This window comes from Lichenostomus cassidix, unplaced genomic scaffold, assembly GCF_008360975.1.
Source record: "Lichenostomus cassidix isolate B80296 unplaced genomic scaffold, HeHo_3.0 HiC_scaffold_658, whole genome shotgun sequence".
Lineage (NCBI taxonomy): Eukaryota > Metazoa > Chordata > Aves > Passeriformes > Meliphagidae > Lichenostomus > Lichenostomus cassidix.
This window is the reverse complement of record NW_028147347.1, coordinates 2,379-22,133: the sequence shown is the minus strand read 5'-3', so window position 1 is coordinate 22,133 and position 19,755 is coordinate 2,379. Positions and strand designations below refer to the sequence as shown.

Here is a 19,755-nt window from a genome sequence, read left to right as displayed (position 1 = left end):
GCTCCTGTTTCTCCAGGGTAACAGGGCCAGCTCTGAAAATGTTTTTAACTTGGAGACATGTTTCACTAAAACACATGAAAACCAAAAAAAGCCAAGTCCACAAGACAAGCCAAATAAAGAATTCATGCCCTACCTTTCCAGCAATAGGCAGGTGTTTAGCCTAGGTGTTTAGCCTAGGTGTTTTTTTCCCACAGAAGGACTCCTTGGGAAGACAAAGGCTGTCACTCCAAAGGTCCCCTTCCGCCCTTTCCCTAAGCTTTATTTCTGAGAACCACATATTAGCATGCAATAATCCTTTGCTCAGCTGGCCCCAGTGGTGCTGCTGTGTCCCAGCCCAGCTTTTTGCCCATCCCCAGCCACTCACAGCCGAGACAGTGGCAGAAACAGAAAAGATCTCTGAGCACTGTTGAGCAAGAGGTTAAAGAGACTCCTGTCTATAAGGCTCTTTGCTCACCAAGACAAAACAAAGCCTAACACGCTGCTGTCCATCGTCCCTTCCTGCACTGCCCTTGCCGTGCCCCGGAGCCCCGCTGGCTGTGTCGGGGCGGGCAGAGGCGCCGGCGCTGCCCCGGCGAGGCGGGGCCGGGCGGGAGCGGCCCGAGCGCGGCTCCGCTCGGCTCCTGGGCGGCTGCGGCGGAGCCGGGGCTGGTCACCATGTGCGCCGGGCTGGGGCCGTGGCTGCTGGCCTTGGCCTTGGCCTTGTGGCCGGCAGGTGAGAGTCGGGCAGGGAGGGCAGCGAGCACGGGGTGGGGGAGGAGGCAAAGGGCAGATGCAGATGTTAGGAGGGAGAAGGAGGTCAGGTTTTGTCGCTGTGCCGGGCCGGGGGCACCGGGACACCTGGACACCGGGACACCTGGACACCGGGACAACGTCCTCGGTCCGTGGTCGCACCCTTCCCGATTCCTGCGCTCTCCCTCCGCAGGGCTCTGGGCACAGCTGAGATTGGAGGAGGCTGGCGGAGGGCTGCGAGCACCTGGGGAATCCGTGACCCTCTCCTGCCACGGCTCCGGCTTCACCTTCGAGAATCATTATGTTCGCTGGTACCGTCAGGCACCCCGAGGCAGATTCGAATGGGTGTCCTGGATAAGCCATTACTCATCTAAGATTGAATTTGGGCCAGCAGTGGAAGGTCGAGCCACAGCCTCCAGGGACAATTCCCGTTCTGTGGCATCTCTCAGCCTGCACCTCCTGCATGTTGGGGATTGTGCCCGCTACTTCTGTGCTGTTCGCACACAGGGGCAAAATCCTGCTGAGGTTCAACACAAACCACCCGTCAGCATCCCAGCTCTCCACCTCAGATCTGGAAGGGGCCCGTGTCACCCTGATGTTCAGGGTTGCTCCTAAAGAGTTGTGTAGACACAGCATAGTTTTCAAATGTTTCTAACAGGGACATGCTACCTTTTGCTCTCCCCAAATGAGCTCTAACCTTTGTGCTTGTCATACTAATTCACTTCTCACTCGCCCTAACTGCTTCACCTTTGAAGCAATTTTCCTGTTTCCCTTGGTTTGCAGTATTACAGGTCCCCAGTCCAAATGGTGAGGTGTGCGAATAGCACTGCTATGGTTTTGGACTCAGTTCATGTTCACTCAGTCCAGCCCACAGGTTTTGCCTGAGGGGTGAGCAGAGGAAACGGAATTCTAGATGGTCATTTGGGAGCTGAGTGGGAGAATGGGGAAGGCTGTGTATGTCTCTCCCAGATGTGAGATTCTAAAGGGAGCAAGGGTTTTTGAGCAGGTGAGTTTGCAGCTGCTGGATCCTGGACATCACAAGCAGAAACACAGGGACATGGCGGAGTAGATTAAGTGATTGCTTAAGCCATTGCTGTTTTTTATCCTTGTCTCCTGGCGCTGCAGGTGGCCTGTCTCAGGTGAAGACAGAGGCCTCAGGCCCCTCGGTAGGGAAGATCTCGGAGTCTGTCTCACTCACCTGCCACATCTCTGGTGTAGCCATCACCGATAGCAGCTATGCGTGGGACTGGATCCGGCAGACTCCTGGCAAAGAGCTGCAGCACATAGCGATGCAGTATCCTTTCACAGGACTCCAGCACATCGCTTCAGCCTTCCAGACCCAAGTCACCAGCTCTGCAGACCCCTCCAGGAACCAGGTGTGGCTGCGACTGCTGTCTCCAGCAGCTGCAGACACAGCCACCTATTTCTGCAGCATGAGAGAACTTGAAAAGGGCACCATGCTTGAAATGCAGGCAGGGCCAGGAAAGAACTAGACAGAGGGGGTTGTGGTTGCTGCAAGACAAAGCTCTTCCCAGACTTCTCAAGTTAGTCTGGGCTGTCTTTTGCAGAAACAGACACAGAGGTACAGCAGCAACAACAGCAGCAGTCTCCCACAAGCACACCGCAAACCATGAACGTGTTGTTAACTCCTTCATTCCTTTCTCAGTGTCTCCCACAGGCAGAAAGAACCAGGGAAAGAGAGTGGGTTTGGTTTTTTTTAAAGAATGTGATGGTTTTGGTTTGAGTAGAGTTAATTTTCTTCATAATAGTGAGAATGGAGCTATGTTTTGAATTTGTGCTGGAAAGAGTGTTGGTAATTCAGGGATGTTTGAGTTATTGCTCAGCAGAGCTTACATGGAGTCAAGGCCTATTCTGCTCCTCATTCCACCCACCAGTGAGTAGCTGAGAGTGCACAAAATTTAGGAGGGAACACAGCTGGTTCAGCTGACCCCAGCTGGCCAAAGGGCTATTCCAGGTCACAGGACATCATGCTCAGCATATAAAGATGGGGTAGAGGAAGGAAAGAGGGCATATTGAGTGATGACATTTGTATTTCCATGTAAGCACTCTGTGTGATGGAGCTCTGCTTTTCTGGAGTAGGCTGGACACTTGCCTAACAACTGGAAGTAGTGAATGAATTCCTTGCTTTGCTTTGCTTGCACATGCAGTGTTTGCTTTATTTCTTAAATTGTCAACTTATTTATTAAACTTATGAATTTTCTCACTTTTACCCTTCCAGTTCTCTCCCCCATCAAAGAAAGGGCAAAGGAGCAAGCAGCTGTGTGGTGCTGAGTTACCATCTGTGGTTAAACTGTGAAAAAGAAACCCAATGAACACTGAAGGAGATGAAGTTTTAATGTGGAAAGGTGGAACTCAACTGCATTTGGATACTTCATGATGTTTAGGGAGTCTCACAATAACATTGCAGGAACACATAATAATAGTCAATTAATTAGATCTGAGGAACAAATGGCACTGCACAGGAACAGCATTGCCAAAGTGGACTTTCCCAGGACATGATGAAAAACTCTTTTTCTGCACTCCCAGCTTTGGCTCCATGTAAATAAACACAGTGCTCTTCTTCTGAGCACTGCCCATTCATTTCTTTATTTAGAAGTGTAGGCTTTCACAGAAGACATGAGGAGACCAATGCAAATGCATCCATGGGCTTGTGTCCCTGAGCACAGTGCCTGAGGTATCCTGTATAGGAGCTACAGATGCCAGAGGGTCAGGCAGTTGTCCCCAGGCTTTGTCCCAATTCCCACCTTTGGCTCTATGGAAGGATTGCTGCAGTGCATTAATCTCATTAATTCAACACAGCACTGCCTGTCAGGCCAATGTCATCTGTCTTGGAAAGGCTACAAACACAATGATAATGCCACTTGATATCTTCTGTCACCTTGTCTTTTGTCATAGGTGTCAGCAGCCCAAGGACCTCCCCAAGCAGATATTCCAGCTCACTTTTGAAATCACTGCTTTTAGCTGTCCTCCCCATAGCGGATGGACAGTGACTTACTGTTTCACCTTCAATATCTAATTTACCATGACCACCTGTAGCGTCTCCAAGGAATCCATTGCCAGGTGTTATTTTTTGTGTAGAATATCCTCTGGAGCAGTGTTAGATTTTCAGAAGTAGAACAATGCTGAGGAAGAGGAACACAAAAGGCAGCACTTCAAAGACATGAAAGTGGAGACATCACCTGGCACTGAAAAACATACCCCAAATGTTTTTGTAGAACTGTCTAGCACGGTGTGGAGTACGTACCACAGTGATTGAAAACAACTGAAGCACCACACAAAAACTGCCTCCCTCCCTTCTCTTGAAGGGGGAAATATGGTGCCCTACCTCATCTGTTTTTCCTCAGACAAGTGTGTGCACATATACAAATTTGATTCCCAGAATGACTCAAACAGCAGAAAAACCCTCCTATTTTTCCAAGACCAATTTCTTCAACATTCAACCTCAGATCTTAGCTCTTGCAAACAGGTCATTTTACACATTTGATTGCCAGCTCCAGCTGAACAATTTGGTAGGAACCTTCTGTATTTAGATGCTTGCATTTTAGCTCAGCATTACATTCTTCTCTTTGTCTCAGAGCACAGAAGAGAATTTTGGGAAGAGCAAGGATCCTTTTTAACTTCAGATCCCAAAACACCCAGAAGCAGATGCATGAAGAACAAGACCTTGGGATCAGAAAGGGCACTTCCCACAAGGAATCTCACCGCTATAGACATCAGAACAGGGACTGAGTCACTTATGGTTGCTTTGTGCTTACCCGTTATGAGTTTGTTCAGGAGCCCTTTGTTCATCATTTTGGTCTTCTGACACAATGCCTGACTTACTGCTTTGTCAAGAGGAACCATTCTTGAGGTTCATGGAACTAATCTCTGAAAATGAGCAGCTCCCCTAGACCCCTCCTCTGTCCAGGACCATAACCCATGGGATTCCTCCAAGCAGATCCCTGAACAGCCCAAATTCTGCTCTCCTGAAGCCCAGGGCTCCAGTTCTGTTTTTTGCATTGCTCTCTTCTCCCTGGATCCTGAGCTCAAAATGTGCATGGTCACTGCAGCCAAGGCTGCCCCAACCACCTCACATCCACCACCAGTTCTTCCTCTCTGGCAAGTAAAGGTCCAGTTCAGCAGCCACTTGTGTCAGTAAGTTTGCCTCAGTACACTCCAGAAGAGTCCTTGATTGGGTGTGCTCAGCTGTGCTGTCCTGCCAACAGACACCTGACAAGCTTCAAGCACCCCATGAGGACTGGAGCCAAGGGATGTCCCATTTGTCCCAAGAAGGCCTTGCCTATTTCTTCCCCATCAGGTGATGTGTAGTAGCCACCCACCACAGAGTCCCCACTGCTGCTGTGGCCTCTAATCCTGACCCATCTGCTGTCAGCTGGCTCATTGCACATCCCAAAGCACAAATTCCAGCTCTTCCCTCAGAGAAAGGGCAACACCCACTCCTTGCCTTCCCAGTCTGTCTGCCATGAAGCCTGGCTTCAGTCACTACAACACTCCTGGAAGCTCTCCCACCACACCTCCATGATCCCACAGCTCTGCATCCAGCCTGCAGAGACAGAATTCAAAGGCTGAGAGAGCTGGGGGTGTTCAGCCTGGAGAGGAGAAGACTCCTGGGAGACCTTAGAGCCCCTTCCAGCACCTGAGGGGCTCCAAGAGAGCTGGAGAGGGACTTTGGCAAAGGGCCTGGAGTGACAGGACATAGGGGAATGGCTTCCCACTGCCAGAGAGCAGGGTTAGATGAGATATTGGGAAGGAATTCTTGGCTGGGAGGCTGATGGTGCCCTGGCACAGATTGCCCAGAGCAGCTATGGCTGCCCCATCCCTGTCCAGGAGAAGTGTCCGGGGTCAGGCTGGACTGTCCTTGGAGCAGCCTGGGACAGGGTGGGGCATGGCTGCTATGTCTGCCCAAATGCCTCCTGCGAGAGGCAGGGATTGGTCAGCGAGATGCGTGGACACTGTACGGTGATTGGATGGGAAGGTGTGTGATTGACAGTTATGCAGCCAATCCGCCCCTATCCCGCCAATTGGAGGGTATAAACAAAGTTCGTTTCTTTGTTCATAAGGTGATTTTCTGAACACCACCTAAGGAGATTATATGCCTTCCTTCCCGATGCTACAAATGGTGCCTGAACACGTACTTATAAACCCAGTGGGAGGAAATGGACTGTGCCAGTAGTATCTCCCTGCTAGACTTAAGGATTTAAACGACAAGAAAAGGACGGTCTGGGAATAAAAACCGCCATACTGAGGTGAGCGGCAGGGACGAATGGGAAACAGAATTTCTGTAGAGCAAAGGTGGAGCCTCGATTCCATAAGAGGGCTTCTGCATCAGAAGAATGTAGACATCTCTGATGCTAACTTAAATGCTTTGCAGGACTGGATGTCCATACATGTAAAATACTTCCCATTTGCTGAGGTTTTTGAATTGTAGACCTGGCTGATAGTGGGACAGAGACTCTTTGATATTGCCAGAAACGGTGAATTCAAAGCTCGTAGTCATCTCTCTACATGGAGCATGGTATTGGCGCCTCTGAAACAAAAGCACACTGAAACAGAAAGCCACACGGATGGCGGCAAACTTGACGGCGCAAATCACCATTTTGTGGATTCAGGAGTAAGTTCCCCTGAGCCATACACCCCACCTATATCTAGTTGCTATGATTCTGAGCTCAGTGAATGTGATTCTAACCTACTCGACCCTTTTGGGGAACAAGGTAAAGGAGTTTGGTCAGTCCACCCCTGAGATCTTCTGCTGCTGCTCAGGAATAGGAGTCATTGTCTGCACTGCCATGGGGTCCCTCCCACGGGAGACAGCTTCCTGTGAACTCCTCCAGCGTGGGTCCAAATCTCACAAGCAGCAGCCCCAGCTTGCTGCAAGGTGAATCTCCTCCCGCAGGCAGACAGTCCTCCCAAAACTGCTGTGGCATGGCTCCCTCATCCACAGGGTGCAGACCTCGGGCACCTCCCCTGGGGCTGTGGGTGGATCTCTGCATCCCCCATGGACCCATGGGCTACAGGGGGACAACCTGCTCCACCATGGCCCTCACCATGGCTGGCAGAGGATTCTTGGCTCTGGCGCTGGGACCAGAGCCTTCCACCTTCTCCACTGACCTGGGTGTCTCCATGTTGTTTTCCCCTCACATATTTTCACCTCCTCCTCCACCTCTAGCTAAAAAGAAGCGTGTGCTCACATTGTTTTGATTTCTTTTTAAATATGTTATCACAGAGGCGTAACCAACATCTCTACTTGGCCCAGGCTTGGCCAGCAGCATGTCCATCATCCTCAGAGCCATCAGAGATTGGCTCTGCTGGATATGGTGAAAACTTCCAGAACCTTCCCACAGATCACACAGGAGACATTTTTGGCCCACCCCCCCAGCAAAAACTGGGCTAAACAAAACCAACACAACCTCCTTTGATCATCACTCCCAAGGTTTCAGTGCCTCTGCATAACAAAGAACAATCATTTTCCCTACTTTCTCCTCTTACCTAAAACAGCAGAAAGACTTTCTAAGGGACTAAGTGACCACCAGACAACAATTCTACGAGCCCAGAGGGCACGTTCCTCCTGCTTCTGAGCGCTGAAACAAAGGGGAAAAAGCAGACAGCTTCCTGCAAGTCAGAAGAATTTTCAGAATGCCTTTGAAGTAACATGAAAAGTGATTATTTTCCTGCTTTCTATCCAGCTCAACTTCATCAGACTTTTCAGAGGTGTCATGTAATCCCCAAGTTCTTATTTAAAACTCAACCCTTTTGATATTATTTTGGATCCTTCCTTGAAAGCCATGTAGCATTTCTTCATGAAGTACGTTGGGTCTTAAACCACAGAAGAAGTCATGTGACTGCCTGTATAATCCAAAATTCTGTGTAGTGGAACAGAGACAGTTTTTACAAGGAAATATATCACTGTGTACAGGGGCTATAGAACCACAATGATATAAGCAGCATGGGGACCTGTACAAAAACCCAGAGAGGCAAAAAAGGTGAGGTATTTTTGGAAAGAAAGGAGATGGGTGACTGTAATGATTAAGCAAACAAATAGAACATTCTTTTTATATTTCCTTTTATCCTGGAAACATAAACAAGCTCATGGGGGGTCCAAAAGATGGGAGAAAGGGAGAACTTGGAAATTCTGTACTCAAGCTAACTGAAATCATTGAACTATTCAATTAATAATTTTTGCTTTTCCAGTTTTGGAAGTAAATGTACCTCTGGATCCTCTCCTGGACTTTCACCCACGGACAATTAGGACAAATGTCTGGCTTTCCATCTCCTGTTTTTATAACACTTTTGAACAACATGAGGAAAGAGTGATTTCTTGGAATGAGTCTTAGCAGTGTGAGAGATAAACTTGTATTTGGACCAGGGACGACTCTCACAGTTGTACCAAGTAAGTGCATTTTTTTTTTCTTTTTAAAGCTTCATTTGAAATTAGAATGGGGGTGAACAAAACAATGTAATGGTTTGTGTTCACTGTAAGAATTTCTAGCTGCCATGATCCCTTGAGTGCCCTCGCTCTCCAGCCAGGCTTTCAAGCCAAATCCTCAGCTTGCATCTGCTCAGGAAGCTTTCCCAGAACAACTGGGCTGACTCTGCACAGCACCATTATTCCATGATCCCCAAACACCAGCAGGGCACTGCTTAGCATGTTGTAACTTATTCCCAGTTTGGACAGCACTCTGCCCCAATTTGCTGTGAAGTGTCCCATTCTGCAGTGGACTTCCACTGACTCACTTGGGGCAGGAATGCAGAGCTCAGGGAAGAGCTCACAGTGGTGAGGAGTTTTGAGACAGATCTGTAACTGCCCAGTTTGAGAAGTTTTGCCATCAGCCCTAGACTCCCAGTGTCCCCAGGTCAGTAATTCCAGTGCCCTGGAGACAGAGGAGGAAGGAGCTTAAATTGCCTTGGGCTTAAATTCTCACAAATGTCTCACATCCAAGAGCTCCTGGAATGAAAGACAATTGGCTCCCAAGTTGTGTGGGCTCTGAAAAGATCAGTGTGGGGAGCAGGGATTGTAAGAAACCTTACTTATTTCTATCTTTATTTGGAATTCCATTATGTGCAATAAAGGTGGATCTCACCCCAAGCTTTTCTAAGGGAATGTGAAGGTTGGGGTGGCAGAGGAGTTTGCAGTGTTGGTCTGTGTTATCCTACAGATCCAGGTGTATCCCTTAGGAAATGTTGCTGTGCTTTCAGAGGTCTGCATGTCTTTAAAGTGCTGCAAGAATGTCCCATGTTATTTGATGGGACATGGATCCCTAAAACGTCCTGCTCTCCTTCCAGAAGGCCGTGGGACTCCCTTGGGTGCTGACTAATATCTGTCCATGTCTCTAGGAAATGTTGCATGGGAATAAATGGATAAAGGAATGCAAAGATATCATTCTGAGGAAAGACCTCTTCTTTCCATGCTGCTCAATGTTATTTTTTTTGGTTGGTTGGGTTTTTTGTTTGGGCTTTTTTTTTTTAGGGTTTTTTGGTTTGGTTTGGTTTTTTTTACTATTTAAAGATATTTTCAGAGCTGCACAGAGACTCTGGTATTGACAGTAGAAGACATTGAGCCTTAAAAATCAAAATCCCTTTCGAGTTTGCTGAAATACTTCATAGGTTGCAGTCAAAATTTCTAGAATATGAACGACTTCCCTCTTCTGAATTGCCTCTTTTGAATTCCTTTGAGCACTACTAATAAGCATTTTATGATGTTTAGAGCACATATACTTTATTATGCATATCTTTAGAGAATTGCCCCAAATCAAAAGGACATAAAATAACAACCATTAGTGTCACTGTGAGATACTCCAGGCATATTGTCTTCAGGACACAGACAGGGTTAAGGAGAGAGAATGCGTTTCTTTGGTTCAGGTTGGTTTATTCCAGATAAAACATTCATTAAGAATGCTAAGACCCATCACTTTTTTTGAATATAGAACTCTTCCTGTATTTTTAAGAGTAAAGCAAATGAGAAGTTCAAATTTTTGTCTAAAGAAATTGCCAGAACATAAAACACAGATCCTTTCCAGAAGCAAGCAGTGGGAGGAATACGTGGCTGTATTGTCAAGTAATGCAAACTAGTGGGACTCAGGTGAGGCTTCTGGTGTCAGAGAAAACAAATCTTCTGCACTATGAACTACAATTGCACTGTGTACATTATTTCTTGCTGAAGATCTTGCCCAGGGAGTTATTGTAGAGAAGCAGCTTGTTTGTATTCTGGCTGTTTGGAAAGCCTGGTGAGGAGACCAACCTGAGAAGCCTTTCAAGGTCTTCCCAGAGAACACAGAATGCACAAGACTGACAAGCTCTGGCAAACCATGGTACAACACCTGGGAAGGAAATGTGTATAGGAGGAATAGCAAAACAAGCCTTGTTTGATTTGCATGTTTTAACTGTGTGTTACTGCTGCTCTTGTCTTTGGGAAAGGAACTCAACAGACTGTGGAGCCAAGTACATATCCTCCCTACACTGCCCTTTTCCAAGGGGCTAGTTGAATTTCCACTTTTTATCCTGTCAGTGTTTGATTTCTGTTGTGTGTCTGGTTGCTGTAGGTGTGTAGTTCTGCCTGTTTGATCAGCAGAGCTGACCCATGAATTTGTGGCAGAGCACAATCAGATTTTCACCTCAGTTCCTCAGCAGAGCCATAGAGTGGATGGGGAAAGGGTGTAAAATCAGAGCCCCCTGATCAAACATGTTGAACAAAATGTTAAACCTGGGGGATCTCTTGACCCACCTGAAAGGCAGATACCATGCAAAATTAAAATCCTTATGCACCTCTCTTTACCAAAAGACCCATCGGAATGCTCCTGTCACAGTAGACACAGAAACCTTTGTGGATGTGTCTGACAGCGTTCTGGCAAGGAAGGGGTCTGGAGGATTCCTGTCAGTTCCATGTTTTTAATTGAATTCAAATTTCTCATCCTGAGGTAAATCCTGACATTGGTTTGTAAGATCACCCTTGACTCTCCTTGAATGACCAAACCTAGAAGCAAAGATATTTTGTTTAAAAAAGAAACCATGGCACCGCAATGATTTGTTGGCTGCTACATTCCTTTGAGACCAACTGTGTCCTTGCTGCGATAAGTTTAAGAAATGTAATTTCATTACTTGTATGTCCAAACCATGCTTCTATTACAGATATCCCAAACAGTTCTGTCCCTCAAGTCATTCTGATGAAATCAAAAAAACTGGAAGAAGGTGGCAGCACTGGGAAAGCAGCTTGTTTGGCAAGGAATTTCCTTACAAAGAACATCACCTTGGAGATGCCCTCTAAGGAGGTTGTATATGAACAGAGCACATCCATTTTGACATCAGAGGGGTTGTACAATGCAATTAAAGTGGTCAGAGTGACAAAAGACACAGAGGTGACCTGCACAGCCAAATCCAACAACAGCACCATAACAGCACTGCCAGGTACAGTTTGGTGGCACAGCTGTCACTTCTTTCTGGAGACAGTGTCCTGTGGGGCTTGGTGTTCTCCTGCTTGTCAGCATTGGCCTGGGCACCCAGCAGAAATGAGAAAGACATTTGGTACTTTGAAATGGCTTCAACTGCTGAATTAATTGGAGATACATTTTTAAGGGGGCAAGGAGAAAGACACAATCCATTTGTTCAAATTGTGAATTTTCTTGTGAGTAAATATTTCCCCCTGTAGCAGCAAACGTCCTGCAGCACTACCTGAAACAGCCTTTCTAAAAGCCGACTAAAGTTAAACGCGGGGCACTTAGGGATTTTTTTACAAATGCATTTTTATATTTACTGGAATTGGTTTTATCATCGTGCCATTCATTCAAATAGTAAAACCAAAACTGTACAAGAATTATTTTGTTTCCTGCAACTGCATGGAGAAATTATCTCCTCAAATGAATGTTGGCATTAATGACTGATCATCTGAGCCCCAGTCTGTACTTTCCTCAAGTTCTGTGGGAAGAGTCACATTAACATTTTATTAATCCTGTATAAAATGTGCATAGAGTTTAAAATGCCTTTTCTTTATCATGCTACAGCAGAGGAAGAACCAATTACAGTTACCAGTTACCCATTACCAGTAACTGAAGAGCCAGTGACAGGGCCCAGGAACAGGGTGTGCAACAGCACAGACCTCTCTGCACAAGGTGAGTTACCCAAACAGGCTGTGAAGTTCTATTGCTGTTTGGGGATAAAGGCATGGAAATGTCTTTTCTCCAGGGGAGAGGAATCAGAACACAACAAATCCAGCAGGCACAAGCTGCTGTCCCAGGGTTGCTCCTGCAGTAACACACAAGCCCCAGAAAGCAAAAAGCAATGCAGACAGACCCTGGGCTGCCCTGCTGTTGCCATCTTCTCTATTGTCTGTTCCCTGCTGCTCTTCCTTTCCCTCAAACTATCCCCAGTGGTTTTTTCCACTTTCTGCCAAGATCACATCATCAAAACCTAGACTGTGATCTCTCTCATCTTTTCTGGTCCCTGAGCAGATGCTGAAGGGGAGAGAGTGAACATGCTGTCTATGGCTGTGCTGGGTTTGAGAGTCCTGCTGGCAAAGGTCATCACTGTCAATACACTCATGAGTATCAAGCTGTTTCTTTTCTGAGGTAAGGGAGCTCTCAGCTATCAAACAGTGGTTCATAGGCCCAAATCCATTAAACGTTGTTGAAATTCCCCTTTGCTCTTGCAGACATGGGGAATGAAGGCAAGAGGAACCCGCAGAAGAGCAGGAAAGAATGTGAACCAGCAGCACAAGGGGATTGAACAAGCAGTGACAGAGCTGCTGACAGTGACCACCCAGGACACAGAGCAGCACCTTCCCCTGAAGACACTGAATGCTGTTCACTCCTGCCTGGCCAGCTGATTTACAGGGAAGAGTTTTAAGTGCTTTTGCTATTTCCTTCCCTTTGTGAATGGAGCAGAGTGAGTTTATCCTCATCCTCCTGCTAAATAGATCTCCTCACTCTTCTGCATTTGCATAGAAATGTCAAGCCTGCTTCAAGAGCTTTGAAATTCCAATGCTCATTATAGATTTATGGGCTTTTAAAAGCACCTTTCACAGGCATGTTGTGTCTCTGCTTGTATCTTTTGGATTTGGAGAGTTTTAATAACAAGAAGTGTGTATTGTAGATGAGAACACCTGTGTAGGATCTGAAGGGATTCAATTCAACCAGATAAAGTTCATTTCTTTATTAATGCCATATTTCTTCTGCCAAATGTATCACAGGTGCATTTATGTTCCTGTAGTAGCGATGAAAATAAATTTTGACTAGGCCACAATTCTTGGGTTTCCTGTGCTTTTTCTTCTGAAATTGGGATGCAGATTTCTGATATCCAACTATCCTAAAGGCAACTAGAATTACAAACACAGCTTTGATAACACAGATTTGCTGTTGGCTGAATTTGTCTTTTCCACACTTTTATGCAGGGAATTGTCTCTCTGGCACATTCAAGAGCTTCAGTGAGGGCAGACCTTGCTAAGGCAGGAGGGAGGAAAATGCTCAGATCAGCAGGGAAGAAACCCTGCTGCTGGTTTGCACTCAATAAGATGAGGAAGAGGCCACCAGAAAATAATGTCGGGTGGTTTGATGCAATGATAGCTCCCATAGCAACTTGGTTCTTACCTCAGAGAGCCCAGCACACACCTTCCCCAGCTGATCTTCTCTCACCAGCAGCAGGCAGGATGCTGTGGTCACCATTTCTGACTCAGTTACACCAACCCATCCCTGCTTTGGAAAAAACAATTTAACCACATCCTGAAGGGGAAATGAGGCTTTTCTCACCCTGCCTGAGTCCCTGCTGCCTTCAAGAGAGCCTCTGCAGAGGACATAGCAAGCTCTGCTGCATTCAGCTTGGTCAGGTCAGACCCTCAGGCCTTGGGTCAGAGAAGAGAAGACCCTCACCCTGTTGGAAATGATACCAAGTTTAGAATTCTTTCTGTAACTTTAGTCAGGGGTTTTGTTCACCTTTGCCCCGAGGGAAGGGAATTGAAATTTCCTTTCAGGGGACTCGAGGCCTGATGAGCTTAACATCTCAACAGACTCAAACAGGGGGTAGCACAGAGGATACACAAGAGATAATGACCATCAATGACCATTAACAAACATCAGCTCCAAACATCACCCCGGGCATAGTCACAGACACCTGCCCTGGGAAAAGAGAGATAAGAGAACCAAGAATGAGAATCTAAATAACATCAGTGGCAAAGGGATCAATAACCAAGAGGAAACCAAATACTAGAAATTGTTGTCATAAATGAGAGTGGAAAGGAGGGTGGGGGAAAATGAACCAACAGGACTGTGTAACTTGGGACCAATGAACATTGAAGCAATGAATTTCTCTGGGTTCTGACTGTAGAACTGTGTGAAAAATCTAGTAAAAACCTTGTGGATTGGATGGATTTTCTTTTCACAATGCGGGCGATGTGTAGATTTAAGGATTTCTGTTGAATATCCTGGTCAGTACAACATGCTGAGCAGAATAAAGTAATGCCTTGATTCTCTGACACTAAAAATGTTGTTGGAGACTTTCTATTTTTCCCACCATTTCAGTGACAACACCACCCACAATGTGAACTTCCAAAAATCTTTTTAAGTCATTTTAGGAACATTTTCACCTCCAGCACATGATATTTAATTTTACTCTCCCTTGCTGAGTCTCACACACAGAATGAGGTATCTACCATCTCTCCTGCTGAGCAACTCCACACGGTGAGAGCTCTCTCCTGTGGCAGAGAACATTCAAAGCATCCTGACAGAATAAAGCTCTTTCCAAGAGGTTACAGGGCAAAGCATTATGAAAAACAACAAACCCTGTATACCAGGAAGAATATTTTGCATTTTCTCTCATGTTTTTATTTATATCTGGGGAGAGGAGTGTTTATGCTTCCACTCTACACCTTTCTTGCTTCTGCAGAAATGTATGGCAATGACCCAAGCAAGGGTCAATATCTGAGTGACCCAAGCAAGACCCAATGACCCAAGCAAATCTGAAAGGTTTCAGTGCCCAACACACAAAGGATGGGGAAGCTGCACAGCCAGAAAGGCCCAGGCAGCACCAGGCAGGACTCCCAGTCTCATTCCTTCAGGGGATTGGCTTTCCCAGAGCCAGTAGGAATGGGACAGAAGGAGAAGTTCAGGACAGTACCAACATCTCTGCATTTCCTGACCCCTTTGCAGCTCAGCCCCTGAACTCCCACATATCAAAGCCTCAGCCTTGGACGTGCAGAAAACCTCGGGGTTTTTCCCATGTGGTGCCCCACAGTGTTCTAGGGCCAAAATTCCTCACCCTCAGGCCCTTGGCTCCTCCTGGGCACAGCACAACAACCTGACCTGGCGTTTATTTAGAGTTTTCCTCTAAATAAACATAACCTGCATGGGGACAGACTAGAGACCACCCAGCCTTCATTTGGTGGGGATCTCTGAACAGGCATTTTGCACATACAGTTTTATTTTGATGACAAATAGAGTCTCAGGCCATGGGGTTCCACCTGCTTGCACACACTGCTAGATCATCCTTGGGACAATACCTTCCTCTCACACGTGGAGAGGGAGTCACCTCCAGAGGCTGAGAGTTTCTGTCCTCTTCCCAATCCCCTTGTCAATGCCCACAGCCCCTCCAAATCTCAACACGAGGAGCACAGATGGAACATACACAGGGTTAGGTACCACAGCCACAGGAACAGGCCAAGAAATGCTGTCAGCAGAGGCTGCACACCTAATACAACTAATGCTTAGGTCAGATTTGTTTCCAACCTGCCCAGGGCAGATCTCTTGTTGTCTCAACTCTTTATGCTCCACACTGAATGCCAAATAACGCTGTTGTGGTTTAGCAATGGTATTTCCCTGTTTAGTGTTCCCACTGACTCACTCCACACCAAGCCTGAGGGGTCTTCCACAGGATCACAGAAAGTGTGATTATGGAAGAGGCCTCACTTATATAGAGAGGGATTAAAAGAAAGATGGGGACCACACATGGTGAGAGACTCAAGAGGGCAGCAAGAGCTTCAAGTTGTGCTCCTCCTGGCAAAACAGCTCTCCCCTCTCTGTTGTCACAGACAGAGGGAGGGCCTAGGAGGGACTGGGCCTGAGTGCAGTGACAGAGGCGCAGGCAGGGAAGGTGTGGGCAGAGCTGTTGTGCAGGCAGACAGAAGGTGCAGAGAGGTGAGCCAGAGCAGGCCCGGCCATGTGGAGTGCCCTGTGCACTGTGGGCTTCTTGCCCATCGTAGGTAAGTGAAGGGAAGGGCTGATGCCCCCAGGAGCTGAGCGTGGCCCTGTGCTCTGCTCGGCTCTGGGCAGCTGTGCTGAGCGCTTGCAGCCAGACCTGTTCCTGGCTCCAGCTGCCCAGCCATGCCTGTGGAGCCCGGGGAGAACAGCCCTGCTCCTCTTCTAGCTGGCAGCTCGGCACCTCCATCCATCCATCCATCCATCCATCCATCCATCCACGCTGCCTCCTCTGCAGCCTGGGCACTCGCAGGGCACCTCCCTGCTGCACTCAGACCTTGGGGCACAGCGCTCTGCCCTGGCACTGCACACTCTGCTGCTGGGCACTGCGGCCCCTCTGGCAAAGACCAGCTGGAGGATGGCAGCACAGGGCCCAAGCCTCAGCTGCCCGTCACAGCTTTTGTCTTTCCTGTGCTCATGTAGAGCAGTTTCAGGGACAGGAGAGTGGCTTCCTCACCATCCTGTCTGGGCAAAGCAAAGGGATTTTTCACCCCATGGTGCAAATCCTTCTTGCTTCTTTGGGGAAAATCAGAAAAAGCTTCCTGTCTGATAGAGAAAAATAGGGAGGGAATTGTGGTGTCTCCTTCCTTGTGAGCCTTGATAGCTGCTACCAGCTCTGCCCATCTGTGTCAGCTGGGTTCAAAGAGAATGATTTTGTCCCCCCACTCTTTTAGTGCCATTCCAATGTCCCACCGGCATTGCCCTGACCTTTGCTGACTCTTGGAGTGATCATGGTTTGTTCTTGTTCTCTGCAGCAATCACTGGCCAGATGACCTTGGAGCAACACCCCAGGGAAGTGACCGTGCGAGAGGGAGAACGAGTCACCTTCCAGTGCAGCATGAGGGGAGCTGATATGAGCAACTACTTCATGTACTGGTACCGTCAGGGCCCAGTGGGCTCTCTGGAATTTATTTACAGGGAGGGTGATATCTATGGAGCAGGTTTCGAAGGCCTCTTTCAGGGTTCCTTGGAGAGCTCCAAGAACCAATTCACACTGCAGATTGTGGCAGCAAAGCAAGGGGATGCAGCAATGTATTACTGTGGAGCAGAATCACACTGGAACAGCTCTGCAGCACAGTGGGCCCAAAACCAACAGATGGGGAAGACAGATCACTCAGCATTTCTTTCTAGCAGCTGCACCCCAGGGCTCTAGTCAGGCACTGGCAGGTGCAGGAAACATCCCTCTGGCTTGGGGGCACTAGAAGCCAGTTGAGGGAAACATAGTAGAACGGCTGCTACCACTTGTGGTGTAGGAGGATCTCTTCTGGGAACTTCACAGGCTGTTAGGGCAAGTGAATGTTCAGTACTCGTTGCCTGGGCTCCTGTTCAGCATATCCCCATATTTCCTCTGTGCCTTGGCTGCAGAGCCATGGGATGATGGAGATGTGTTGCTGTAGCTTCCATGGTGCTGTGGTGGATGGAGCCAGGCTGTTTAGGAAAGACAGATCAGCAGGGATGCCATTGCTCTGTGCAGCTGCCACAGAGGACCTGATCAGGAAGAAGGAGTTGACAAGGTGTGATGAGTTGACTTTGGTTGTGTTCCAGGGTCTCAACAAGCTGCTGTCTCAGTTCTCCTCCTCTGCTGGACAAGGCAAAAACATGCAATGAAGGCCTATGGTTTGAGATAAGGACAGGGAGATGTCCCAGCAGTGCCACCATGGGCAAACATATGGACTTGGGAAAATGAAGTCATTGCCAATCAAATCAGAGTAAGTTAATGAGAAATGAGAACAAATCATGAAACAACTCCTCCACCTGATCCCTGCAATCAGTTCTGGGGAATGTAGCTTGCAATCAGTTCCTGTTTTCCCTGCCATTTTTTCCTTCTCACTCTCTTTCCCTGCTTCAGTGTGCCATCCAACCCATGGATGAAAACATTTCTCCAGGACCTTCATCAGGGCACGTTCTTCCCTCTGGCTGCAGTTCTTCACAAACTCCTCCCACCCAGTAGGTCTTTTCCACAGGGTGCATCCCTTCAGGAACACACTGCAGCACTGTGGCTCCTCTGTGGGACACAGGTTCTGTCAGAAAACCTCCTCTGGCCTGGGCTACTCACTCCATGGGACCACAGCTCCCATCAGGAGCCTGCTCCAATGTGTGCTCTCCATGGAGTCACAGATGTTTTCAGGCCATATCCCCTCACTGCTGTGTGGGGTTCTACACTGTCTGCAGGATCAATATCTGATCTGGTATCCATTGCCATGGTCTGCAGAGGGACAACCTGCATCACCATTGTCTTCACCATGGACATCAGGGGAATCTCTGCTTTGGCCCCTGGAGCACCTCACAGCCCTCCTTCCTCATGGAAAGTCAGCAAGGCTTTGGGAAGTGGCAATTGTGCTTCGCTACACTTACAGCCTTCTGCAAGTGAGGCAAAGGGTCTGTGTGGGTGAGAAAAGAGTGGATGTTTTGTATTCTTCATTCACTTGTGCTTTCAGCACTGACTTCCCTGAGAACCTTCTGGACAAAGTCTTTCATTAAGGACTAGGAAAGGGCTCAGTGACATAGGTTGTGCAAGGGTACATATTCATTATTCCAGTCTCTCCCCCTGGGCTGTGGGAAATGGACTTTCTGAAGGCTGGTCTGGCTGCTGAAGCCTGAGGAGAATAAAGCATTCAGTATCTCAGCCCTTTCCCTTCTTGTTGTGTTTTAGGAATAGTAGACCCCAATTCAGTGTCCTCCATGGAGACTGTCCCAAACCAGAGCTTGTTTAGTCCTTCTATCCCTTCCCTTTCCAGTTTCTGCTCTGGGAATGGGCTTGAGAGTTGGAGGCACAATGGTTAAAATCGCAGGCTGAGATAAGAATAATTTGTTGCGAGATGACGAATGAACAGTACCAGCAACATCATTAAGAAGAAAAAGTATAAAACGAAGACATTATTTACACAGAAAGCAAAACAAGACTCTTTTGCCTGCTGAGCTTTCTCCCCCTCCCTCCTCCTGACCTGAAGAAGAGAGGGAATCCCTTACTCCCATGCCTGGCAAGTGACCTGAGATGGCATTGAACAATAGTCGATTCTGGCCACACCCCCTCCTGGCTACTGTACAAAATGAACCCTTTCCTGGCAGAGACTAGGACACACATCCTGTGTCACCTGGTCCCCATCCCATTCAGCAGTGAGCCCATGTTTTCCCCAGCCTCGTTTGCCATGCAGACTCCTGGCATGTTGACCTGACTCCTTGCTCACTGGGGAGGAATCCTCTTCAGCTCAGCACTGGTGAGACTGTGGACTACTGAGTTACCCACTAGGCTCCCAAGCCTGGGAAGGACATGGAAAGAGGGGAACAAATGCAATGAAAGGCCATGAAGACAAGGAAGGGAACAGCTGCAGAGCCTGGGAGAACTGGGTTGGTTTAGTATAGAAATGAAATTGCCATGGGGATAATTTGTAACATATACCCCCTGCAACCCTCCAGCAGTGGCCTTTGGGTTGCTGTGAAGGGGAGAGGGAGAACGTCTACTCATCACTTCCCAAATGAATTTCCTCCAATCCACTTTGCCCACTGTCACCAAAAGCTATGAAATAAACTCTCCAACCAATTTGCTGTGTTAGAAAGCCAACATTACTGAATTAGCAGCTCTGGATGCCTGGGGATGTCTCCTCAAAGCATGCTCAGTAACCTTATAGAAAAGTCCTGTTCCAGAAATGAATACATATTCATCACCCTTCCTGAATACATGCATATATGCTAATTATTTTCATGGACTTGTTTGAATATGGTTCTAGATCTTTTGATGCATTTTTCTCCATGAGAGTATCTCAAATAGGTTGTCTGGTCATAATGTACTTCTCTTATCATTCTTCACTCTGACACACAATCCTTGTCCTCAAAA

General features: G+C 47.5%; 1 protein-coding gene and 1 long non-coding RNA gene across 3 annotated transcripts; both read left to right on the top strand.

The window, feature by feature from the left end:
- The first annotated feature begins 512 nt into the window (after positions 1-512).
- Positions 513-12,978, top strand: LOC146423351 (Ig heavy chain Mem5-like). Its single transcript, XM_085044854.1, has 7 exons — positions 513-712; positions 923-1,238; positions 8,082-8,137; positions 10,873-11,148; positions 11,742-11,849; positions 12,189-12,305; positions 12,389-12,978. Exons 1-6 carry the CDS (start codon positions 655-657, stop codon positions 12,302-12,304), a joined length of 930 nt encoding a protein of 309 aa, XP_084900980.1. The 5' UTR covers positions 513-654; the 3' UTR covers position 12,305; positions 12,389-12,978.
- A 2,759-nt stretch (positions 12,979-15,737) lies between these two features.
- LOC146423350 (uncharacterized) lies at positions 15,738-18,265 on the top strand. Of its 2 annotated transcripts, none has more exons than XR_014847575.1 (4): positions 15,738-15,925; positions 16,676-16,796; positions 17,466-17,629; positions 17,770-18,265. It is a non-coding gene; the product is annotated as an uncharacterized LOC146423350 (long non-coding RNA). The 2 variants fall into 2 exon arrangements; XR_014847574.1 differs by having other exon boundaries at positions 17,286-17,629.
- Positions 18,266-19,755: the final 1,490 nt, after the last annotated feature.